The sequence below is a fragment of the Pochonia chlamydosporia genome, chromosome 5 (assembly GCF_001653235.2).
Source record: "Pochonia chlamydosporia 170 chromosome 5, whole genome shotgun sequence".
Taxonomy (NCBI): domain Eukaryota; kingdom Fungi; phylum Ascomycota; class Sordariomycetes; order Hypocreales; family Clavicipitaceae; genus Pochonia; species Pochonia chlamydosporia.
Genome location: NC_035794.1, coordinates 2,926,496 through 2,948,490, shown reverse-complemented (window position 1 = coordinate 2,948,490; position 21,995 = coordinate 2,926,496). Strand labels below are relative to the sequence as shown.

Here is a 21,995-nt window from a genome sequence, read left to right as displayed (position 1 = left end):
ACCCACCACATTCCGACGACTGTTTGCCTCTCACTCAAACGACTCTCCCCTCGCCATGTGGCCCCCGAACAAGGGTTAGCCACCATCTCCCATGCCGACATGAATAACAAGTTTCCCACCCACCGTTGTTCCCAAGGTCCCTAGCTCGTGTGAGATTGGTTCAAAAGATCAGATAATGCCGCTGAAGCAGGCTCTAGATGAAGGGATCCCTGTAGCGTGGTGGGTATCATCTTCTAGCTTTACGATTGATCCGCCTTTGCCGATTATCTCTTCATTTGGGGCTAGGTGAGATTTTTTTTTGCCCGCGGTCCACGACTGAAGATATAATGCCGGTTCATCCCCTACCCAGTCCGATGCCAGCTTGCACATTGTAAAGCCTTGTCTAGTCTGTACACAAGTCCAAGACGTGTGGTGGCGAAATTTCGAGCTTGATCTTCATCTCGTCGAAGTTGTGACCACCCCCTTTGCGACCGGTTTGTCGCACGTCCAAGATGGCTCCGCAAATCAACCACCCGACGCCGGACCTTGTCCCAGAGCAGGAAAAGCGCGTTGGTGATATCGAAAAGGACCATGCCAACAATGAAGCCGATGAGAAAGCCTCAGACTCTGACTCGAGCTACAAGCAAGAAGGTGTCCGACAGGTTGAGGCCATCACCACCGTCTGGACAAAACAAGTCCTCATCGTCATGTTTGTGCTGTACGTGCTGACTCTCTATTCCACATCATCCCCAGACCTACTCAGCTGACAATTACACAGCCTCTACCTCGTCTCCTTCGTTGACCAACTCCAAGGTGCTGTGACAGGCAACCTCCAAAACTTCATCACTTCTTCCTTCGGCCAGCACGGCCTCCTTGCCGCAACCGACATTGTCGCCTCCATTCTCGGAGGCGTATGCAACCTGACCATTGCCAAAGTCATCGACATCTGGGGTCGCTGCGAAGGTTTTGTCGCCATGATCGTTCTCATGGTCATCGGTCTTATCACCAAGGGAGTGAGCGAGGATGTTCCCACCTACGCTGCTGGCCATACATTGTACTGGGTTGGCCACTTGGGTCTCGGATATATCATCACCATCATGTTGGCCGACATGACGACTCTGCGAAACCGAATCATCCTCTTTGGTATTCAGCAAACGCCCATTATCGCTACAACATTTGCTGGTCCAAAGATTGCTGATTTGTTCTACACAAATGTCAACTTTCGATGGGCATTTTACTCTTTTTGTATCATCTTGGTGTTTTTCGCAATTCCCGTCGCAATCGTATTTGTGCTGAGTAAGAGAAAGGCTGTGAAACTGGGAGTATACCCTGTGAGGCCAAAGAATCGCACTGTTTGGCAGTCATTCAAGCACTACTTTGTGGAGTTTGATGGTAAGTGCTTTATTTTTCCTCGACATCAAGTGGCGCCTTGGTTGCTGACCTTTTTAAAGTTATTGGAATGTTCTTGACTGTTGCTGGCTGGGCCCTTCTCCTGCTACCCTTCCAGCTTGTCAATACTGCTCCCAATGGATGGAAGACGGGCTACGTCATTGCCATGATTGTCCTCGGAGTCGTCTTGTTGGTTCTGTTCGCCGTGTGGGAGAAGTACTTTGCCCCTGTCCAATACTTTCCCTGGGTATATCTCAAGGACCGCACTATCCTTGGATCCTGTCTCGTATACGGCTTCATGTTCCTTTCCATCTTGTGAGCTTCACCTCCTCAGTTAGTAGAAACGTTACTAACGCCGAAACCAGCTGCTGGGACACATACTACCAGTCATATCTCGAAGTTGTACACTTTCAAAGTATTACAGACTCTGGCTACATCCTAAACGCCTTTTCCGTAGCGTCATCCTTCATCGCCCCTCTGGTTGGAGTGTAAGTCACCAACTCGCCACATCCTCTAGCCACTCCCGCTAACAACTCAGTTACATCCGCTACTTCGGCAACGTTAAATGGCCATCCCTTGCCATGATCCCCTTCGCCATTCTCGGTACGGCACTGCTCGTTCGCTTCCGAACACCGAGCACATCCGTTGGTGTCCTCGTCATGTGTCAGCTCTTCAACGGCTGGGCAACAGGCGTCTGGGCCATGACAGCACAGCTCTCCATCATGGCCTCCATTGATCATCAACACATTGCTGTTGCCATTGCTCTGTTCGGATTATTCGGCTCCATCGGCCAAGCAATTGGTTTTGCAATTGCCGGCGCTCTGTGGACGAACAGCATGGAGGAAAAGATGTACGAGTATCTCCCAGACGACTACAAGAACCAGACAGCGACTATCTACAGCGACATCACAGCTCAATTGGCACTTCCTCGGGATAGCCCTGCTCGAGACGGCGTCATTCATGCCTACAGTGACGTACAAAGAGTCATGGCTATTTGTGGCTCCTGCTTCATGGCTCTTGCTATTCTGTGCATCTTCTTGTGGCGCAACATCAACGTCCGAACCTTGGAAGAGGTCAAGGGCAAGCAGACCAAGGGCACGGTCTTCTAAGTCTTAGCTGGGAGGGTAAATGAATGGGCTTGGTGCAGCTTGCATCTTTGCCAACCGAAGAAAAGAATATTAATGTAGAATTGCAGCAGTTATGTGAGAAGCCAATGAAACACATTGGCAACATATTTTTAAAGTCCGCCAAGTGGACATGCTTGTTGATCTTGTGTCTCAGCTTTTCGGGGGACGTCGTCCGTATCACTCAAATGCCACGTTTAGGATTTCGCTGTGTCCACTGACCTCAGCTTTACTACCTCATTCCCGCACCCTTCCGTTTTAGAGTGTGCAGTGGCTCATGGCAAAGCTGAACAATCCCCAGAGCTATTCAACTTGCAAGAGGCCATCAGGAGAAGGCTATCCAATAAAAGAGTTTTAACACCCTCCCTTCTCGCTGGGACTGGCGGGAATTACATCGATCTTCATTGGCAGCTAGCCAACCCCTCAAGTGATAAGTCGTATTCCTCGCAGGCCGCGAAGGCTTGACCACAGCCTTTGCTACTACAGCACATATTAGATGCTGCACATGTGTATGCCTTAGACTAGTTAGTAGGGGCAATGTTAGGAGCCAGCTTGGTAGCTTGTTGCACATGTAGGATGTCCTCATCTCCTATCTGTGGGAAGCTTTGTCGGAGTCTGCTCATTGCTCATTAGCCTGGAAAGACATACTCCTGTTTGTTTCGATGGGTCGTGCTGCAAACAAAGGGTAGGGTCCACTGCTGCCTTCTGAAAAGAAATGGAGGAATCTGAACGTCCCAGACAAAAATACTTTGCTGCATGGCTCACAATCACTTCAAGCTGAAAAAGCTACATAGCTCGAAGTTGGTATCGAGTTAAAGATGGTAGTAAACGGTGCCGTACCATTTGAACTGAAGTTTTCCACGGCAAGGTGTGAGATAGTTTCATGTCCAGATAGCTGGGGACGTGGTAGGGTAGCCATTGAAGATCATACTGTTGTAGTGGCTTCAGCGAGGCTGAATCACACCACTGGGCATACAAGACTGATGCAATGAATGGCTAGACACACCATGATTTGAATCGGAAAATGCCTTCATGTAACAGGAACCACAGATCGACTGTATACGCACAGAAATCAACAGGTGACTGTTTCTCATCGAGGAACAGTTACCAGCATGCTATGTAAGACGTGGTCGAGTCCATGACATTGGTACCATGAAATTCCGCATCAAAATTGAACCAGGAGGGTCTTTCGCAGCCCATAAAGTCTCCATAGAGGCTATCGAAGCCAGTGAGGCGCTCAAAGTTCTAAAAACAATACCAGACGAGAGAAATGCGTTGGAAGAATGGCGTCAGTTTTGATATTATGACGGTTGTCGGAGCGGCAGTCGGATTTTGAGCACGAAATCACCTAAACCTGTCATTTGGCGTCGTAAATGCGGGGCGAATATGCCCATGGGGCTTAATGTCCCGAGATCCGAAGAGCTTGTCGTCACAATGTGGCTTGCTGGGATATGAGAGGTTGAAGATGTCTGGAGGAGGACATGTACCAAGGCATGTACAAAGCACAATGTGAGACAATGAGTATTCAAGCTTATTTGACGATGTTTCGGCAAGACCTGTTGTAGAAACGGTCGTGTGCCTGGGAGAGAAGCGGATACGCAACATCCTGGGCAGCAGCCGAGTCACGAGGCTCGTCTAGCCAAGTCGCGGGTCGTCGGCGTGTGACGGGTGGTATCGACCACGGTGGACCAGCCGTCGTTTTTCAATTGAACGATTTTGACGGCCAAGCTACCGTCACTCGGATATGTTAGGCTATATGGGTTGTAAGAGGAGTAGTCAATTAGTCTGGCTATTGGTGGATGGGATGGAAGCGGAAACTGCCACATCCACTTGGCAAATGGTGATACAATCGGTGTGTCCAGAGCATGAGCACTCCATACACCGGCCAAAATGGGCTGCAGATGAAAGGGTGATATCGGGCTTGGTAAAGGAATTCGTTGGCTGCACGTCCACCGATGATCTTCAGACCATGGAAGGTTTCCGCAAAAGCTGGTCGGTGCGAGGTCTCGTTGGCTCGTGCTGTAGAACATTGAAGCATCTGATCGTTTGGAGTCGAAGCTGCTGGTATAGGATTGATCGTCAGGCCAATTTTATTTGTTATGTTTGTCTCATTCGGCTGCAGGAAGGAACGGCTCGCCGTGGATTGCAACACGGAGTGCAAAATGTGCAGGTGCAGGTGCAGTTGCAGGTGCAAGAGCACTCAGGAATTGACCAGACTGGGTTTGAATGTGTTTGACTCCGTTTGACTTTATTTGACTCTGGAGGTCTTGGCATATTCCCTTTCCCATGACTACTCCAACTCATGTCGTGCGACTCAACCCCCGTTGTACTAACACCTTGAAATTGATAAGCCAGTCGATATTGACCAAAGGTCAGATGCACATAGGGGCTCAGCTTTTTTCAAGACGAATTGATGCAAAACTGATCACCCTCGCATCGGCTGCGATGATCTGCAGTCAAGGAGCTGAGCTGACAATGAACCAGACATCCATTGATTAGTCCATCGGCATGCTTCGGGCCATCGGCGGGCATTTTTGCAGCCATTGCGTTGGTTTGCGCCGATTCTCGCTGTCATGGGTATAGAAATGGGCAACAACCTGGGCAGGAACCTGGGAAGGAACCTGGAAGGCGTTGGCTCAAAGTCGGCAAGCGCCCCCCACACCAGCATTGGCGACACAGGACAGGCCAAGATTCAGCAGTCGGTCTCCACTTCCAAAGTTCCGCCAGAGGACAGGACAGGACAAGACAGGACATGGAGCAGGAGCTGGCCCTCTTTGCCTCGCCTGCCTCTTCATTCGTCTTGTCAACCTTCATTCATTGCCTTCAAAGTTGGGTCAGTTTTCTTGAGATCAGCCTAGTTCCCAGAGGTTAAAAGTTAGCCAACACGGCTGTTGATTTGCTCCCCTGGTTGACTGATATCTTCTTGCCTGCGAGCCCACAATTGCAAACGGTTTTCATCTTACATGTCCCCGCCGACAGACTCATCGCCAACGCCACAACACACCACACCACACGAGACTGCTCGAACACTTACCACCACAACTCCCGAAAAAAACCCGGCCTCGCCATTTCGTTCTCCTTCGGACCCTCGCTTTGGTGTTTGTTTATCTTGACACTTGGCTGATGCTTGACAATCTGCTCATCGCGAATCGCCCTGGCCTCTGCCCCGAGGCCGTGTAGTGACGCTGCACTCCTCTCAGGATCCGGCGCCCGGTTCGGGTCGTCGCCCGCCTTCTCGCTCTCCCATCTTATCCCACATGTCTGTGAACGGTTTTGCCTCACCCGTCATGGATCTCGACTTGGACACGGCCGCGGCCACAGCGCCCGCAGTGCCCTATGGATCTCAGTCGCACCCCCAAACAGCTTCCTCGGCCCAGGATCACACACAGTCACACTCCAGATCAGAGTCTCACGGCGGCTTTTCCCCAGGCCAGCGACCGAAGAAGTCGTCAACCACATGTTCGACCTGCCGCTTTCGCAAAGTTCGTTGTAATGGTGCTCGGCCACTTTGCTCCAACTGCCAGAGGCTCGGGTTCCCTTGTTCATATGACGATTCTGATGCCGATAACTGGTCCATGGCGTTGCCTCGCCGGAGAGTCAAACAAGCCTGCTTAAGCTGCCACAGCCGCAAGGCCCGATGTTCCGGCCATGTCCCTTCTTGTGAACGATGTCGCGCTCAGGGTATTGAGTGTGTATATCGCCCTGGGAAACGAACAAAGGGCCCTAGCAGAGGCAGTTATAACGAAGTTCGAAGCCCACATAGCCATGATGGCGATGAAAAGGAGAGGACCAAGGACCGGGATCACGACAAGGCCGACGACAGCGACACGCCACTAACAGATCCGGCAAACACCCCGAGCACATTTAACCATGACATGTAGGTACCTTGTCTGGGGTTTAACAGCACAGAGTATTGCTAACCTGATTACAGTCCGGGCATGGATGAATCTTTTGAATCTCTGACAAGTCGCACTTTTGATCAATTCTTTCGCCATGTTCACCATATTCCAATGTATTCTTTCTTGCATCGCGCATCACTCATGGAGCAATTCAATGCTGGCAAGGTTGATAAGGCACTCTTGTTGGCTCTTATTGGCATTACATCATGTTTGACGGACATGGGTGCGGGAGTTCGAGAGTATGGTGACCGTTGCATCGATCGTGCTGAACATCTCATCTTTTCTGATTACTCACGGCCGTCCACATTCAAAGTCCAGGCCCTGGTATTCATGATCAAACACAGGATACTTTCCAACAAATATCCCAGCGCGTTCATGCTCCTAAGTATGGCGTCCCGTTTCGCTGCTGCTTTGCGTCTCAACCACAACAGCCCCAATCTCTGTTTCTTAGCCCAAGAGTCTCGAAGGCGGTTAATGTGGTCGCTATACTGCATTGATACCGGTATCTCAGCGGGTTATCGCGATTTTGCACTCTGGCGAGCAGATAGAATCTTTGTCAGTTTACCGTGCAATGAACGAAATTTCGAGTTTGATTTACCACAAGCCGCCGAAATGCTAGATCCTGCCAGCAATGGTCCAGAGATACCCCATCCTGAGGATGTTGGGAGCCTGGCACTTCATATTCGTATCCTCCATTTACGCCAAAAGATTATCGAATTCACCAAAGATGTCCTCGTCAGCCGCACCATAACCGATACATCGAGCTTACAGGATCCCGTCTTGGCCTTGCATAAGGAATTGGACGACTTTGCCAGCCGCCTACCGTCCTCTTTTCAATTCTCCGAAAGCTCACTACGACTTCGAGCATACTCACCTAGAATATGTGTATTTATCATGATTCATGTTTGGTGGCACCAGTGTCACTGCGACCTTTATCGGATGACCATGGCTGGATTTCGGGAAGCCTTACCCGAGGAGACTTTGCAGAGCCTGGATCCGGCGTTCCTTGCTCACTGTCAACGCCAGTGTGTTGACCATTCCTTGGCCATGGCCAGCATATTTGCTTTGATGCAGAAACTCGGGGCCAAGCCTGTCGCTGATCTGGATTTGGCCCTCTGCGCCTACCAGTGTGCCCGTATGTTGAAATATGCGCTTCACGGTGGTGGTGAGAAGCTCGGCTTGACTGTGGAGACGGTCACAGAAAAGGCCAAGGTTTGTCTGCAAGCTATCAAGAAATGTTGCATGGGTCCTGCAGCAGGGGCAATTAGATCAGACCTGGAACGATTGATTAGCCAGGGCCTTGGATCAGAGGTTTCATCTCCACAGGATACCACGACAGACACACATAGGGCCAGCAATACCTTGACGGATGCACCATCCAGGCATCCTGTGCTTCGAAATATCGAGGTGACAGAGGAGCCGAGCGTCATATCAACAACGCAGACCGCACCCGGCCGCACCAGCTCGCACCCTCCGGAGTCTTTCATCACTACGCCAGTAACAGCCACGGCCATGCAGACATCATTGTCGGCCCAGGACCTGGGTACACCGAGCGCCTGGACTACTGGACCAGCTTTCCCCAACATGCAAGCAGCAGGTCTAACAGGCCAGAATCAGCCAGTGCAAATGGATATAACCAACCCATCTCAAAAGTCGGACATTGGGTCGGGCGAGCTAAACAGTGCGTACGAAGGGGCACTGGAGAATTTCGACCAAGACAACGGTCTAGCTCATGCTATGGGAGTTGAGCTGACGCCTTGGAACTGGAGCGGCGATTTGCAGTGGCCTGATTTTCTGAGCAGCGGAGTGGGCGTGTGATATATTTGAGCATGGGGAGAAAAAGATACATAATAATGATGAACATTGACGCAAGATACCCAGCGCAGGCGAGTTATATGCCGTTATTTTAGTGCTTGCCTGTCTTGCCATTGGTGTATATATCATGCATGCATGGACCATACCAACCTAGAGAGTGTTAATATGAGCATGTCTTTTGTCTTTAGCACTGCAATTGGTCTACATTTTAGTCATAAAAGGTGTATGTACGAGCAGGATCCGAGTATTTATTCATAGCTATCGAGAGCAAAGTCATTTCTCGTGAGTACGTTTTATCCGCTAACACCATACGCCCTTCATTGCGAGTGAGTCCTGCAAATGCCATAATGTACACCCACCTGAACTACATTTCCACGTGGAATAGGTAGCGGAGCTTCACTTGGGCCACATCGTAACAAATGTATTCGTTATAGGCGAGATAGGCGCCGTCAATGTTGGTTGGGCCGGGTGCTACTTTTGTATCAGGCTATTACGGTTAGTTGACTGTGTGGATGCAGTTTTGGGATGAAAGAGAGCGATATTGGTGACGTGAAGCATGTGGAAGAGAAATGGAGGAAGAGTTGGGTCATGGCGATTAAAGGGCGAGTCGTAGGCTGTCTGACAAGGGAGGAAGAGTGCAGGGAAGTAGGCGGCCAAACATACCATTTTAATGCCCTTTAGTGAATTATGAACCTTTGCGGCATCCATCCATTTGTTTGGACCGGTGCTGCCCATTCCCCAAGTACTATACATGCCGCCGCTCTTGGCATCTTCACCGGCCGAATACGACGCGTTGGTCAGCTTTTGGAGCGGATCGCCCAGTTCTGCCTCGCAGAGGAGCAGCAACGCATGGCGGTTGGAAATGTACGAGCAGCAGTAGTTGGCGGACTTGGTGGACATGTCTGCCAGATAGATGCCTTTGCCAAACATGTATCCCGATACAGGGGCCTCAGGCGGTGCAATTCGCAGGCCTTGGCTGAGAATACCACCGAAATTAGTGCATCGTGAGCCGTGCCAGAGGAGGCGTTTGTCAGAGGGGATCTTGGTGAATTGCGAGTCTTTGAAGCGTTCGTGCTCTCCGGACCGACGGATGCGGAAGATGTTGTGGACTTTGTAGTTGATGCCGTGGGTTGAGCCTTTGGATCCGTTGAGGTAGGTTTGGAGGAGATTGAACTCGGAAGATGTGTGGTCTAGCGGTGTCATTTCCTCCATGCCCAGACCCTGGAAGTGGCTGTCCATGGGGTGGACAGTTCGGGCCTTTGCACGGTCAATCTTCATGATGTTGGACGCGTCCTTCATGTCTGACAAGCTTTCTAGAAGCTCGATTTCCTTCTTAAGGTGAGCTTCGTTGTTGATGATTGGTGGGCGGTTACGGCCAAAGGCGTGTGGGATGAGGGAGTAGTACGTGTTGGAGAGGTGTTCTGTTGCTGCTGCGAGAGTCATGTTCCACTGGGACTGAGCTAGAGTAGAGTTGTCCATGAGGGCGGCGAGGTCTTTGAGTTGCTGGAAGCCACGCAGGATTGTGGCCTTGCTGAGCTTCCCGAGGGGTAGCTTGTTGGCGTCATAGTTGAGGGAGGACATGGTGGCGTTGAAGAAGTTTTGATTGAAGATGAGCTCCATGACTTGCTGGACTTGTTGAGGCAATGTGCACTCGGGGGGTTTGTATTCATCTTCCTCCTCTTCCTTCTTGACACCGTTGGCTTCCTCGCCCTCCTCCTCCTCATCAGAGTCATCATCGTAACTACGCTCCACAAAGGCGTACTTGTTGGGTTTGGGGTCCTTGGTGCGGTCTTTCCAAGCGAGTCCGGATTTATCTTTGAACTTCTTCTCAAAGTGCTTCTTGGCATCATCGAGAGAGCCGTCTCCGAGAATGGCATGCTGTCCCATTTCGCCGACGCGGCCCCATCGGGTCCAAGTTTTGAAGTCTGCACCCCGAACCAAAATCTAGAAGTGTTAAATTGATACATTACGCTGGAAATTGTAGAGGGCAGCTTACTTGCAAGCGGTAAAACTTGTTGTGGTTGTTTGAAGTGCTCGACTGGTTGAGCGAAGCATCGTAAATCATGCCACTTCTGGGCTCAACATACACTACGTGAGTCTGCAATGGGCAGTGCTCATCAATAGGAATGACAATGTTCTTCTTTTTGAGGAACTGGCCCTTGGATAGTTCCTTGAGTTTAGTCTCGATAGTCTCTTCCTTGGCCGCATCTTGCTTGTCATCTTGTTCCTCTTGGTCATTTGCTCTGGCAGCCTTCCCCCTGGCCTTTTTCGCCTTGGGCTTCACATCTGAATCGACATCACCATCTGCAGCCCCGTTGGTGCCATTGGGGTTAGCCACAGCAATTGGCCGCTTTTTGGAGTTTCCATTTGCACCACCGTTCGTGTCAGGTTTCTGGTCTTCCTCTTCATCTTCAGCCTGCGGCCAGAGATAGTTGGCTGGGTCCACGTCTGTCTTTAGCTTGGCCACTTCGTCCACCCACTCGGGCTTGACCAACGACACACCAGCTGCCTCGGCATCCCGGACTTTGGGTGCCTTCTTGAGGAAGTCTTTTTCGTCACAGACGAGGTGAGTATTACGACCATTTACTGAGGGCGTTACAGATGCGCCGAGAGATGTGAATAGGGTATTGAGGTCTTTGTGGGAGTATCCTGAGAACTTGCCAGAGAAGGCGAGTCGGTACTCCGCCAGAGGATTTGTTGGAGGCGCTGGAGCTGCAGCTGCCGCTGGGGCGGCTCGTCGACCACGAGTTGCAGGCATTGTGGGTGTGAGGAGGCTTATGAGGGGAGAAAGGGCATTGAAGAGGCCAATTGAAGGCTAAAGGAAATTGTGATGATGATGGAGAGAATCAATGGACGAAAGTCGTGAGCGAGGAGTGTTTTGGGATTCGGCCGGTTTTATCCAGCTGGCAAACAGCTGCCAAGTGACACACCACACACAGAGAGAGGTCTGGAGTCAATGAATTAGGCAAGCACCGCAAATTACCTACCTAGGTACCTAAGGTATCTGGACCCCGGCAGTCAAACCAATTCACCCTGACCCTCCATTCTCCTGTCAAGTACGGAGTGCAGACTTTGTCACTCAACATCAACATCCGCATCAGGCTGCACTGCCCCCATCTCCAACCAAATCTGCCTCCCAGCCAGTCCAACAGAGCTACAATATCCACCACTCCTCAGCCGCATCCTCGTGCTCCAAGTTTTGGACCCTGTGTCTCGCCCACGGATCCGAAAAGCCCACTTGCTAAAGACCAGACAAATTCGCTAGCTTGAGCCCCTGGCTAAACCAGACTCCACTGGACCTGCAAACAGGAGTTTTTAAGGGCCACAATCAATCAACGAGCATCAAACTCCAGGCACCAGCCGGCTGCCCCACTATTCTGGCCATCAATTGACATCACCTCTTCAATTGACTTGACAACACCATCCGACGCGCGAGGCAGCAGTGCCAATTCATCCAGGTTTGCAACATCATGACTCTCCGACACGAATATTACGCGATATCACGTGTACAGATTCATCTCGTCTTTCATCATCTTTGTCTTTCACTTCCAGTGGATGCTGCCTGGTGGCTAGCCAGCCATCACTGAACTCCATTGCCACCAGGGCATGGCAAATTAGGAAGTCCCCGATATTAACATTCAACTCCCACCATTCAACCAATTTGTACTGTACCCGTCCAACCTGACACTCAAATCAAGAACACACCCTTTCTCAAATCCTTCAGATAGCACCACCTCTCCCTGGCACAACAGCAACGTCGCACGGAAACAGCTTTAACCGCCCACTTCCCAATCCTTCACGTGCAATCCATAAACACATTCTGCCCAACAACCCTCTGCAATCTCTTCCCATGCCAAAAACAACAAATTGTGTAGAGAAATGCTAGATGTCTTCTATTTATGACATAGTATACATGCCTAACCTCATTTCATGCCTACCTAAATAGTGTACTTGATTGCCTTTGGCTGCATTTCCGCTTAACACGTCAAACTGTATCTTCGCCTTATACATCCATACACGTCTTGTCTTCTCTGGTCCTCTCTTGTCCTAGCCCGATTCATCATGCTCCATCAGCTCATCTGAACTAGCTCAATATATTCCACAGCTGGTCATTCGCTGCCAGCAACTCCTCCAGCAACAGTGCCGCCGATTCTTGTCTCGGTTCCATTCCCCATTCTTCAGCGTCCCAGGGATCAATTCCCGCCTCCAACATCAGGTCCATCTCCAGATCCGAATCTGTAATGCCATTAGCCTTCACTCACTCGTCGGCGTCGTCGCCGCTGCCAAGGTCTTCTTCACCAGTGATAAGAAGGTCACCCTCTTCCACGTCATCCTCATCTAGTCAAAGTCAGCAAAGGCCAAGGCCAGCATATGGCCGCTATTCTACGACATCAAGTCACAAGACTCACCATCACTTGCGTGCTCACTGTCCGTCACAACCTCATACGGCCAGTGAACTTCCACCAACGGCCTTGTCTCCGCGATGAAATGCTTCCAGTCTGGCCCAGTGTACTGTCGTGTTGGCCCCGAGCCCTTGAACGTAACATGCGCCGGGACTGGCTTCTCAATCCAGTGTTGTTGCAGCATTCCCGCTTTGAAGTGCCTGAGCTCCAGACCAGGAATATCGGTGAGTTTCTTCATAAAGTCGGCCCAGAAGGATTCTCTCGGTGTTGGAGTTGGTGCATTTGGCGGCAAATGCCGTATCATAGTCACCTTCCAAAGCTCTACACTCTTGAGTGATGGTGCAAATTTTTTAATGAGCTTGAGTAGCCGTGGTGCATCAATGTTCATGGTACCAAGACTCAATTCTTCGAGGTTGGGCATCGAAACAGTCGGTCCTCCACCATCGCTATCAACCATCCAGTCGATAAGGTTTGCCAACCCAGCACTGTTGGAACGGTGTTCATTGATGCGCAGGTTCTTGAGATTAGTGGTATGCAACAAAAAGTTTCTGATAAACAGGTCTGGGGACGGCCGGTTCTGTCCGGGATTCATTGGCAGCCCGACAGGCGGACTCCTCCAGGCCAAATCGATACACAGATGCAGCTTCTCCAGTCCTTGTAATATGGGCACCACTTTAGGTTCCATGAACTTGGGGATATTGAAAGCAAAGTCTCGCAAATGGTTGGCATTTCGAGACATTATTTCGATGCCCTTTATGTTTGCCTCGGCAGCGGCCAGAGCGTACAAGACGGCTGAAAACACCTGGCTGCAATACTGATAGGGGAACCCTGAGTTCCAAATGCCAGTCATGCCTTGGTTCAGAGGCACTCCAGTCTCATTGAAGGCGGTCATGAAGCCGTAACTGTGCCACTCAGCAGTCGGACCATCGCGCGACCGCCGTCGTGAGTTAAAATCCCGTATAATGACATCTTCCAGCTGGGGTAGGTTTCGAAACGCCTCAGCCATCATATCCCGGTGGTGCCCGGTGTTCCACAAGGTGAAGTTGTTGGCATATCTCTCCCTAAACTTGCGCTCCTTTTCATCATCGGACAGCGGCCGTTGGATGCCCTCTGGAAACCGGTCAAGACCAAAGTGAACATAGCGCAGGTGCTGGGCAAGGCGACTCTTTGAGATGTCTATTAACGCTTGCAGGCTGTCCTCGGTAATCATAAATTGCTTGCGCGTGAAGAATTCATTGACGAATGTTGTGTAGAGGGACTGCTCCAAGGAGCGGCTGGTGAGGCGAAGGCTGCCGAGATCCGGTGTGGAAAGGTGATGGGTGATGCGCAGCAAGACCTCAAGGGGTATCTTCCGCATGGGACAAGTTTGTGATGCCGTGTCCGCCATCTTGGCTGTTGTGTTGTCTATAATGCAGGACGAGATGATTCGTTTGCTTCGTGTCTTGGTGTGTGGAGTGACAAGAGGTGAAGTGGCTTATCGTCTGCAGTCTGCAGTCTGCAGTCTGGTGGCGGCCGATTTCAGCAGCTCTTATGCCAAGTGGAAGGAGCAAACGATCTGTTCACCTCTTGTGTACATTCGCAGTGGACGCGAGCTGTACTTCTCAGATTGAAGCTAATGGTCAACTTTGTGGATAAAGTTGACAATAGCAGCTCGAGCGGGTTGCCCGCGACAGCCACATATATATAGATAGATGAGCTCTGGACTCTGGGGGTTTCAATGTTCCAATGTTGGTGCAGATGAAAGCCTAGCCCAGATTGAATCCACTATCGATACTGACTCCACTTGACAGGCGCTGAGCAGGCAGCACAGATGGCGGCAGCTGTCATTCACTTGGCCTAAGGCACTTCAGCTCGGCTTTCAATTGATCAAATCAAATGCCAATTCAATTTGGCCGGTCTTAAATAAAGCACCCCGGCCGCCTGTGACCAAGAGCGAGTCAGGAAGGGCCACGGATGGCGATGAACATTCAAAGGACTTGAAGTGAATTGTTAGCAGGCTCAAGGGAATACTTAGCTTCAAGTTATCACCAGACGGCACCTCAGATTACCGGCCTGCAACCCCGCGAATGAGATGGAAATGGTATTAATACTTGACGTGACGTGCGGGAGCAGAACACAGAACACCAACTGCATCAAGATTCCAAGACTCAATGCAAGATGGTATCGATGTCGATTCGCTGTGGCCAGCAAAGGTATGCCTCAAACTTCAGCAATCAAGTTGGCTAAAGTCGTGAAACATGCAAGATGTGATGGTGTAGAAAGGACGGCGGCGAGAAAAACAAACAAGCCAGACAGCATTCACAGCACCAGGCCAGACCAGACCAGATATGATCAATGAAGACACACCAGACCAGACACGACCAGTCCATTGTCAACTTTGGCATTGATCGACCCCAGCTTTTAAGCTCTGCATGGCTCATTCCCTCGGCCGCCACTATTTCACTGACCGAGTCCTCACTTGACTCCAATCTGACCCGACTATCCCCAGAACAAGGCAAGTCTGGTTGATGCGATTCGTCCCACTCAAGCCCGAGTCCCGACATGGACTCCGAGTGGAACACTCACAAAGAAAAGTTAAAATGTACTTGGTGTACTCCGTACTGTACTCGTGCTGTTTATTTACGTATATTTGCAACTTGGCGGTCGAAAACTACCAGACTCCATCACTCAATTGATATGAGACGACCCAATGTAAAATAGTCTGGCCCATTCAAGTACCAACCAGTATATCGTGCCTCCCACTCCGCACATCACATCTCACCATGCCCACGAAAGACCACCAGGGTCACAGATTCGGGATCAAATGGAATCATGTCAAAAGTAGATTTGACCCCATCGGACTTTGCAGCCTCAAACATCAATATGCAGCTTTTATATTAATCCAATCGAACCAGACCCCACTCATCTGCTTTATACTCCCCTCACCAGACATGACATGAGCATCCAATCGCTCTGCCCATCCTCCAACATTCAGCATTCAGCATTCACCCTCGTGGGACCTGGACCTGGACCTGGGCCTGGACCTTACCATCAAACAATGGCCACATTTGCAAGTGATTTCTCAAACGAGATACAACATAAACATACACACACAGAACCCTAAGCTGCATTCTCCGGCGCTTTGTTTTGTAAACATTTGGTATATCCTCCCTCCCAACGTAAAAGTATCCAGATCCCAAACGACGCCGTCTATCTTGCCCTCTGTATGTCATCCAATTGCCAGTTCCCTACATCAATATTCTATAAATGCCCAAAGCTGTGGCGGCACAAACACAAACACACTAATTCAACTTGAAGCTTTCCCTGCCGTCTGTCATATCTGCCTGCCTGCTTGCCATAAATAATCATCATCTGCCCTTGCTTTGGCCAAATCGCATTTCACACTCGTATCTGTAAATCCACCACAGTCTCTTCTTGCTTTCCAATCGTTCAAATACGAACACCAAAAAAAAAAAAAAAACACAAGATCCTCTCCAAATGCGAAACTCAAACAAGACGCACCAAAACGCCTCCAGACCATACCCTTCGTTAACCCAATCCCATGAATTCGTTTTGTCGCAGGAAACTAGTCGCCAGCTCATCCCCTCCTTGCTCTGCCGCCTCCATCCAGTGCACTGCAACACACATCAGTCCCACGTCATTTCTAACATCCCCGTCCTTGCCGCTCAGTACAGGTCCATCTGCTGATGCATTGGTAGGTCCCATCGCTCGCGTATTCATTCCAGCATTGGCAAGTCCCGCTGGCCCTACAACCCCGGAGCTAGCACGGGTCCTTTCACTTCTCCCATATCTCTCCATAACCGTCTGCTTGAACACCTCTCTCGGTTTGCACAGTGGCAGTGTTGTGCGCTCCACAAACTCCGGATTGGATAGGTAAAACAGAGCGAGCTCTCTTTGCGCCGTTGGAAAGCCTTCCTTCGCAGTAATCGCCCACATCTTACCGGCGTCATTCAACTTGTACGTCGTCGAAGGCGGAGGCGGTGTTCCTGTGGCAGACGGTTTTACCTCAGGGAGCGTGTTGCTCTCATTCGTCGATTTTCGAGATCGAGCATACGCTGCAATGACTTCATCGGCCATTTCCACCATCGTCCGGCACACCTCTGACTTGAGCTTCAATGCGGCCAGGCCGGTATTCCAAAAAGCCTTGCCCCGCTCCGGTTTGTCGAGAATTGAGGCCGGCACAAACGAGGCAATGAGCTGAAGGTCGCGAAACAGAGACTTGGGCCGGATCCCGGCATCCCGAAAGAGCCTCTGCAGTTCGCTTGTAATTAGATCAGTACTTGCAGCCCCACTGGACAAAACAGATCGTGTCTCTGGGTTAGATTGCCGTGTCTGGTGGCCGTATCCCGTCGTGTGAAGAGAAGCCTGCAGTGTCTGTGATCGGCGTTCCTTGACATTGTCGATTGTACCATCCAGTGGCGTTTGGCGATTGTGTGGCCCGCGATCCGACGCTGTGCTGGAGCCTGCGTCAGACCGATTTGCTCGTAGCTTTTTGTGGCCATTCCACATCAGCGACGCAATAATAAGATTTTCCAATTCGTTGAGAGCATTCAGCTTTGCAAACGGATTGGGGTTGACGCTGAACATGTTGAGAAGGCGGTGGTAAGCCCTCTTGAATGGAAAGTCGGCAGGGGCATCTCTTCCTTTGCCTGCACTTGAACCTCCTGGCACATCCCCTTCATTCCCACTCCCAACACCAGCCGGTAACACGTCCTGCGACCGTTCATATGCGCTTTCGCCGGCACCTCTCAAGTTTCTAAAACTTTTCTTCTTCTCAATCACTCTTGGTCTTGTGGAGCTTCGGCTGCTTACTTCCTTTTCCTTCTTCTCCGTCCGTCGTCTCGCACGTCGGTCCAGAGCGTCCTTCCTATCTATACACTGCTGTCCAAGCCCCAGGAACCAGGAATCCGTTTCTGAACCACGGGCCAGGACTTGGCTCCCCAAGTCAGAGAGCAGCAGACTCGTGAGTGTCTGTCGAAGTTCGGTCAGGAAGCGTGTTTTCTCGTCTTCTGCCCGTTGCTGAAACACGGTCTCGTTGGACGACGCCGATGTACCAGGCCGCCCGGTCGAAACACTAGAACTAGAAGGCAACGGGACATGATGGATTGGCCCAGAGAAGGTCGTGGAAACATTTGTTAGGCTTGTAGTCGGTGAATACGCTCTCGAGATACCAGAACCAGGAGACATGACTGGCTGAAACGGGGACCAAAATGTGCTCACCGAGTCCACGGTGTTGACGGGCGAGGACTTTTCAAAATAGTCGTGGCTCTCCATCACATCCGAGAGAGACGCGGTTGGCCTGGTGAAGTTGATTCGAGACATATCCAACGTTTGTTGATTGGCGTTTGGACTACTCCCAAATCGTCCTCTGTCAGCTTCTCGCGTAGTCCAGGTCGATCTCGACGAGGGCGATCCCATGCGTCGCTCACTGTCGCTTAGAATACTCCCCGTGTCGTCTGCGGACCATGACTGATCTCTCTCGCGGGTCCTCATGCGATCATAAACAACTTTCTCTCGCTTGTACAAATCGCTTGACCACAAAACTGGCGCATCACGGATCGTCTCGCCAACGAGCTTGGAAATGCACTTGTCTACCTCGCAGCAAAATCTGTGTATTCGCTCCTCACCTTGGCAGAAGTTCTCAATTCCGTACTGTTGCAGCCACATGGTTGTCATTTCGGCTTGATCGTCGCTCAGCTTGTTAGGGCCGCCTTGTTCCTCAGAGGCGGCTAAGAGGTCCATGATTTGGGACTCAGTTCGATAAAGGTATGACGAGCCCGGAGCACGGTTAACATTGGCGCGCGATCTCTGAATTGAACTCCATCTCCGCGGCATGCCCATCGTCTTTAACGCCTGACAAATATCGCGGCTATGGCCGTATTCCTTGGAATTGCGCACATCTGTGACAAACCACATCTTATCACGCATTGCCCGCACTCGCCTCATCATGCGATCTATGGAACCCTCATGGCGTTCCTGGCTCTGTTTGAGCCATACCAACCATGCATCATATTCTTCAATTGCCGCTGCAGATCGTCTAATAGAATCACGGGGGCCGCGAGAGAAGATATTGATCAATACTGCAAACCCATTTTCGCGAAGCGATGGCGATTCAAGCGCACAGAGATTGTTGAGCGTCTTCCAGTACACATGGGCCGAAACAAAATCTGCTTGGGCATTTGATTGCGATGTGGCCGCCCTTAGCATCTTGATCAACACAGGTTCTTCACTCTCCGTCCTGCTCGACCGAGTGGCAGAAGCTGGTTCCGCTGATCCCACAGAGGTTGTAGTGACGGATTTGTTCTGGTTGGCCTGGTTTCTATACGGATTCCGGCTTGCCATTGACGTTTCTGGCATGACAATTTTGTTTTTCGACTTGTACCTTCGCAGCCTGGAAGCTCGGTTGGTTAGTTGAGGGACATGATCACTTTCCGAATCCAAGCTTCGCGGAATCTCATATTCTTCCACCAGCCTTAATATCGCATCACGGAGCTGGTGATAGTCCTTGTCAAGTTCCGGGCCCTTGAAGTCCTCGTCCTCATCCGTATCCGTGCTAGAAGAGTTATCATCGTCGTCCATTTCATCTTCAGGATCATAAGTCATCGTAGTGGACAGCCTTTTACCGTCAGAGGATAGAAAGAGTACTATCCATCGTTCAGCGCACGGATGGCAGGTTCCTTTGACAGCTTCTGGTCCTAGATTTTGACTCAATTCGTGCATGGCAAGTCGCAGGCGATACCCATCTTCCTCGTATTGATTGAGCTTTCTCTGGGCTTCCGGGTCGGCGGACGGCGGAGAATGTCTTTGAGCAGGAGTATGCAGTTGGCCATCCTGTGACCCCTCCCGTGCCGCTGTGGTTCCGTCACTCACCACTGATGAAAAGCTGGTACTGATGATGGATGCGGTTTCCAAATTGGTGCTCCGAGAATTGGGCATTGGCACTTGTTGCGAAATGGCAGACAATCCAGAAATTGAGGCGGCGCCGGATCGGAGGGTATTGGACATCGACGACATGGGCCGCCGCTCAGGAAACAAGGCATTAACAAGGGTCGCCAGATCTGACGGGCTAAGGACCAAATATGGGTGAACTTCGACGGTTTCTCTCAGGGAAGTAATCGACCGAGCAGGCAGAAGCTTAGCCGAAGGTGTCTTGGAACGAGATCCCTGGAACCTTGCAAGAATGCTCTCTACATGACCTTTGATCTTGGGAGGGACTTCCACTGGCACACAAGTGGCAGATGGCTTGCCGCTCCACATGCTGGACACATATTCATGGGCTTTCATAGCAACCTTTTTGAGGATTTTTTCTCGGGCATAAGGGGTAATATGATACTCAGCCAACATACCATAGGACTCGGGGTGGACAATTACGCCCAGGAGAAAAACAAAGAAGAGGCATCTCCAGACAAGCCAACGGGATGTATTTTCCACGTACTTGTTGTCCAGCTTCTTAAGGATCGCGTTGCCGAGCTCCAAAAGACCTTCAGGAATTCCTGTGGCATCTTCGTCGTCGACCAGTTCAAAGAGTCCCTGGACAGCCTTGTCGTAGAATTCCTTCGCGGCTGCTTCATCTGAAGGATTCCAGTCGGAGAGATTAAAGCGAGTGCCGTGTTGATCCTCGGCGCGGTCAAGGATGAAAGCGCCCTCTTCAAGGATCTTCATGAGGAACCACTCCATGTTGGATTTTCCGGACCAGTCCCGCATCGCAGTCCAAATGTTAAGTACAGAAATGAGGAAATGCTCGCTGCTAGACTTGGGTTGCTGGATGAGTCGGGCCAGGACGGTTGCCCAAATATCAGTACGTCGTTGGTCCTCAGTGCTGTCCGGCCCGGCGGAGTTAGCAAAGCAGGAGTGTATAAGAATGGACAGTGGGTCATGACGCTGGAATGATAGAAGACGTTCAATATCAGAGCTTGAGTTACTTCTACCGGACGACGCACTTGCGTGATGCCGGCTGGCAGACCTCCCATGATACGGTAAAACAGATTCGACAGGTTCCATCCCCTTGTGAAAGCTAAGGAAAGCGTTCAACTCGGAGCTTGATAGTGCACATATTCGCGTGGCCAAGTAGTCAGGATTGGTTCTGATCTCGGACAAAAATTCCAGAATGGTTTCTCGAGCTGAGGCAGAAATGTCGTGGAGAAAGGGAGTGATGGATTTGAGCGGACCAACGCCAACAACTGAGCTGGTAGGGGTGTCCAGGCTATCTGATGAACCAAGGGCAGGTGACGAGAGCGGCTCCATATCGGGCTCCAGAAGAGCATAGCGGCGTAATTCGTCACAGCTCTTCCTGACGTCCTGTATGGCGTTGTACAGCATTGCGAAGCCATCCTTGTCGTCCTTGCGGAAACTGTCCACCAGATTACGGTTTGCAATATCACCACATCGGGTGAGGCGGGCACTCACAGCTGTAGATATTAGACTTCTCTGCAAACGAACTCGGGTGTTGGCGCGCTTGCGCTCTTGATATTTGGAGAGGCGCACAACGTGTGCTAGTTCCTGCAGACTGATGTTTTCGTCATCCTTGGTAAGGTGAGGGTTCGTGTATTGGGCCACATCCAAAAGCAGTGGTTGAGTACGAGCTTGACGAGCGGACGCTTCGCTGGGAAACGTAGCAGGGGGTGTACAGGGTCGGGCATTTTGATCATGGCGTTCGTTTGTCGGGTTTGGGACATCTGGTTGTGCCACAAGCGGTTTCCGTGAGGTTGCTGGGCCGGAATGCGTCCGTTGTGAGCTCCAGCGGTTTCTCCCTTCGGTATGACGCAATGGTAGAGCATGCTGCGAATTCTCTATAGTCCTAGGAGGAGTCCGCGATCTATAACGTCTTGTCCTGGAGACATCCTTTTGGCCATCAGCGGGCGATGGACTTGGTGATCTTGACGGTCGAGTCGGTGTTGGCGTCACGGCTAAGAGGGCAAATGGTTAGCAAAAGCCAGAAACGTGGAGGATCTCGCACAGGGAGTCAAGTTGGCTATGTTTTTCATTCACATGTCGACATACTTGGAGGAGATTGCGGGCGGACTGGCGAAGAAAGCGAGCGTTGCATGGAGATCATGGTGATACCATGCATTCGGACGTATGTTGGCCTCGTGCACCCAGCGCGAACAGTTACGTCCGCACGAGGCTACCAACCAACCGGCTGCTGCACGTACGTCGCCCAAGAACTTCGCGGGAACGAAAACCGTACAAGATCAGACGAGCATGGAGAGCGAGGCAAGCTGTACAAGTATTACAAGAAAGCTCTCGCCAAAGACCGGTGCTGCTCTGGCGGAGCAGGCACTGTGGGCTACCTGGAGGGGCGACAATCAAAGAGTGGAGTGGCGCCTTATCGTGGTTGAGAGGACCCCTGGTCCAACTGGCAAACCGGTTGATGGTGAGAGCTCCAG

General features: G+C 51.0%; 5 protein-coding genes across 5 annotated transcripts; 2 read left to right on the top strand and 3 right to left on the bottom strand.

Annotated features, from left to right (window-relative positions):
- Window positions 1-491: 491 nt before the first annotated feature.
- VFPPC_06186 (siderophore iron transporter mirB) lies at window positions 492-2,477 on the top strand (the record flags this gene model as incomplete). Its single annotated transcript, XM_018285263.1, has 5 exons — window positions 492-697; window positions 758-1,371; window positions 1,431-1,683; window positions 1,734-1,856; window positions 1,907-2,477. The coding sequence occupies 5 exons, from the start codon at window positions 492-494 to the stop codon at window positions 2,475-2,477; spliced, it is 1,767 nt and encodes a 588-aa protein (XP_018142321.1).
- A 3,302-nt stretch (window positions 2,478-5,779) lies between these two features.
- VFPPC_13978 (fungal transcriptional regulatory protein) lies at window positions 5,780-8,209 on the top strand (the record flags this gene model as incomplete). The annotated part of the gene is made up of 2 exons (XM_018291749.1): window positions 5,780-6,369; window positions 6,424-8,209. The coding sequence occupies 2 exons, from the start codon at window positions 5,780-5,782 to the stop codon at window positions 8,207-8,209; spliced, it is 2,376 nt and encodes a 791-aa protein (XP_018142320.1).
- Window positions 8,210-8,677: 468 nt separating this feature from the next.
- Window positions 8,678-10,964, bottom strand: VFPPC_06185 (poly polymerase (poly[ADP-ribose] synthetase); the record flags this gene model as incomplete). The annotated part of the gene is made up of 2 exons (XM_022428500.1): window positions 8,678-10,150; window positions 10,203-10,964. The coding sequence occupies 2 exons, from the start codon at window positions 10,962-10,964 to the stop codon at window positions 8,678-8,680; spliced, it is 2,235 nt and encodes a 744-aa protein (XP_022284310.1).
- A 1,500-nt stretch (window positions 10,965-12,464) lies between these two features.
- VFPPC_06184 (F-box domain-containing protein) lies at window positions 12,465-13,996 on the bottom strand (the record flags this gene model as incomplete). The annotated part of the gene is made up of 2 exons (XM_018285261.2): window positions 12,465-12,544; window positions 12,616-13,996. 2 exons carry the CDS (start codon window positions 13,994-13,996, stop codon window positions 12,465-12,467), a joined length of 1,461 nt encoding a protein of 486 aa, XP_018142318.2.
- Window positions 13,997-16,137: 2,141 nt separating this feature from the next.
- Window positions 16,138-21,664, bottom strand: VFPPC_06182 (hypothetical protein; the record flags this gene model as incomplete). Its single annotated transcript, XM_018285260.1, has 2 exons — window positions 16,138-21,515; window positions 21,610-21,664. The coding sequence occupies 2 exons, from the start codon at window positions 21,662-21,664 to the stop codon at window positions 16,138-16,140; spliced, it is 5,433 nt and encodes a 1,810-aa protein (XP_018142317.1).
- Window positions 21,665-21,995: the final 331 nt, after the last annotated feature.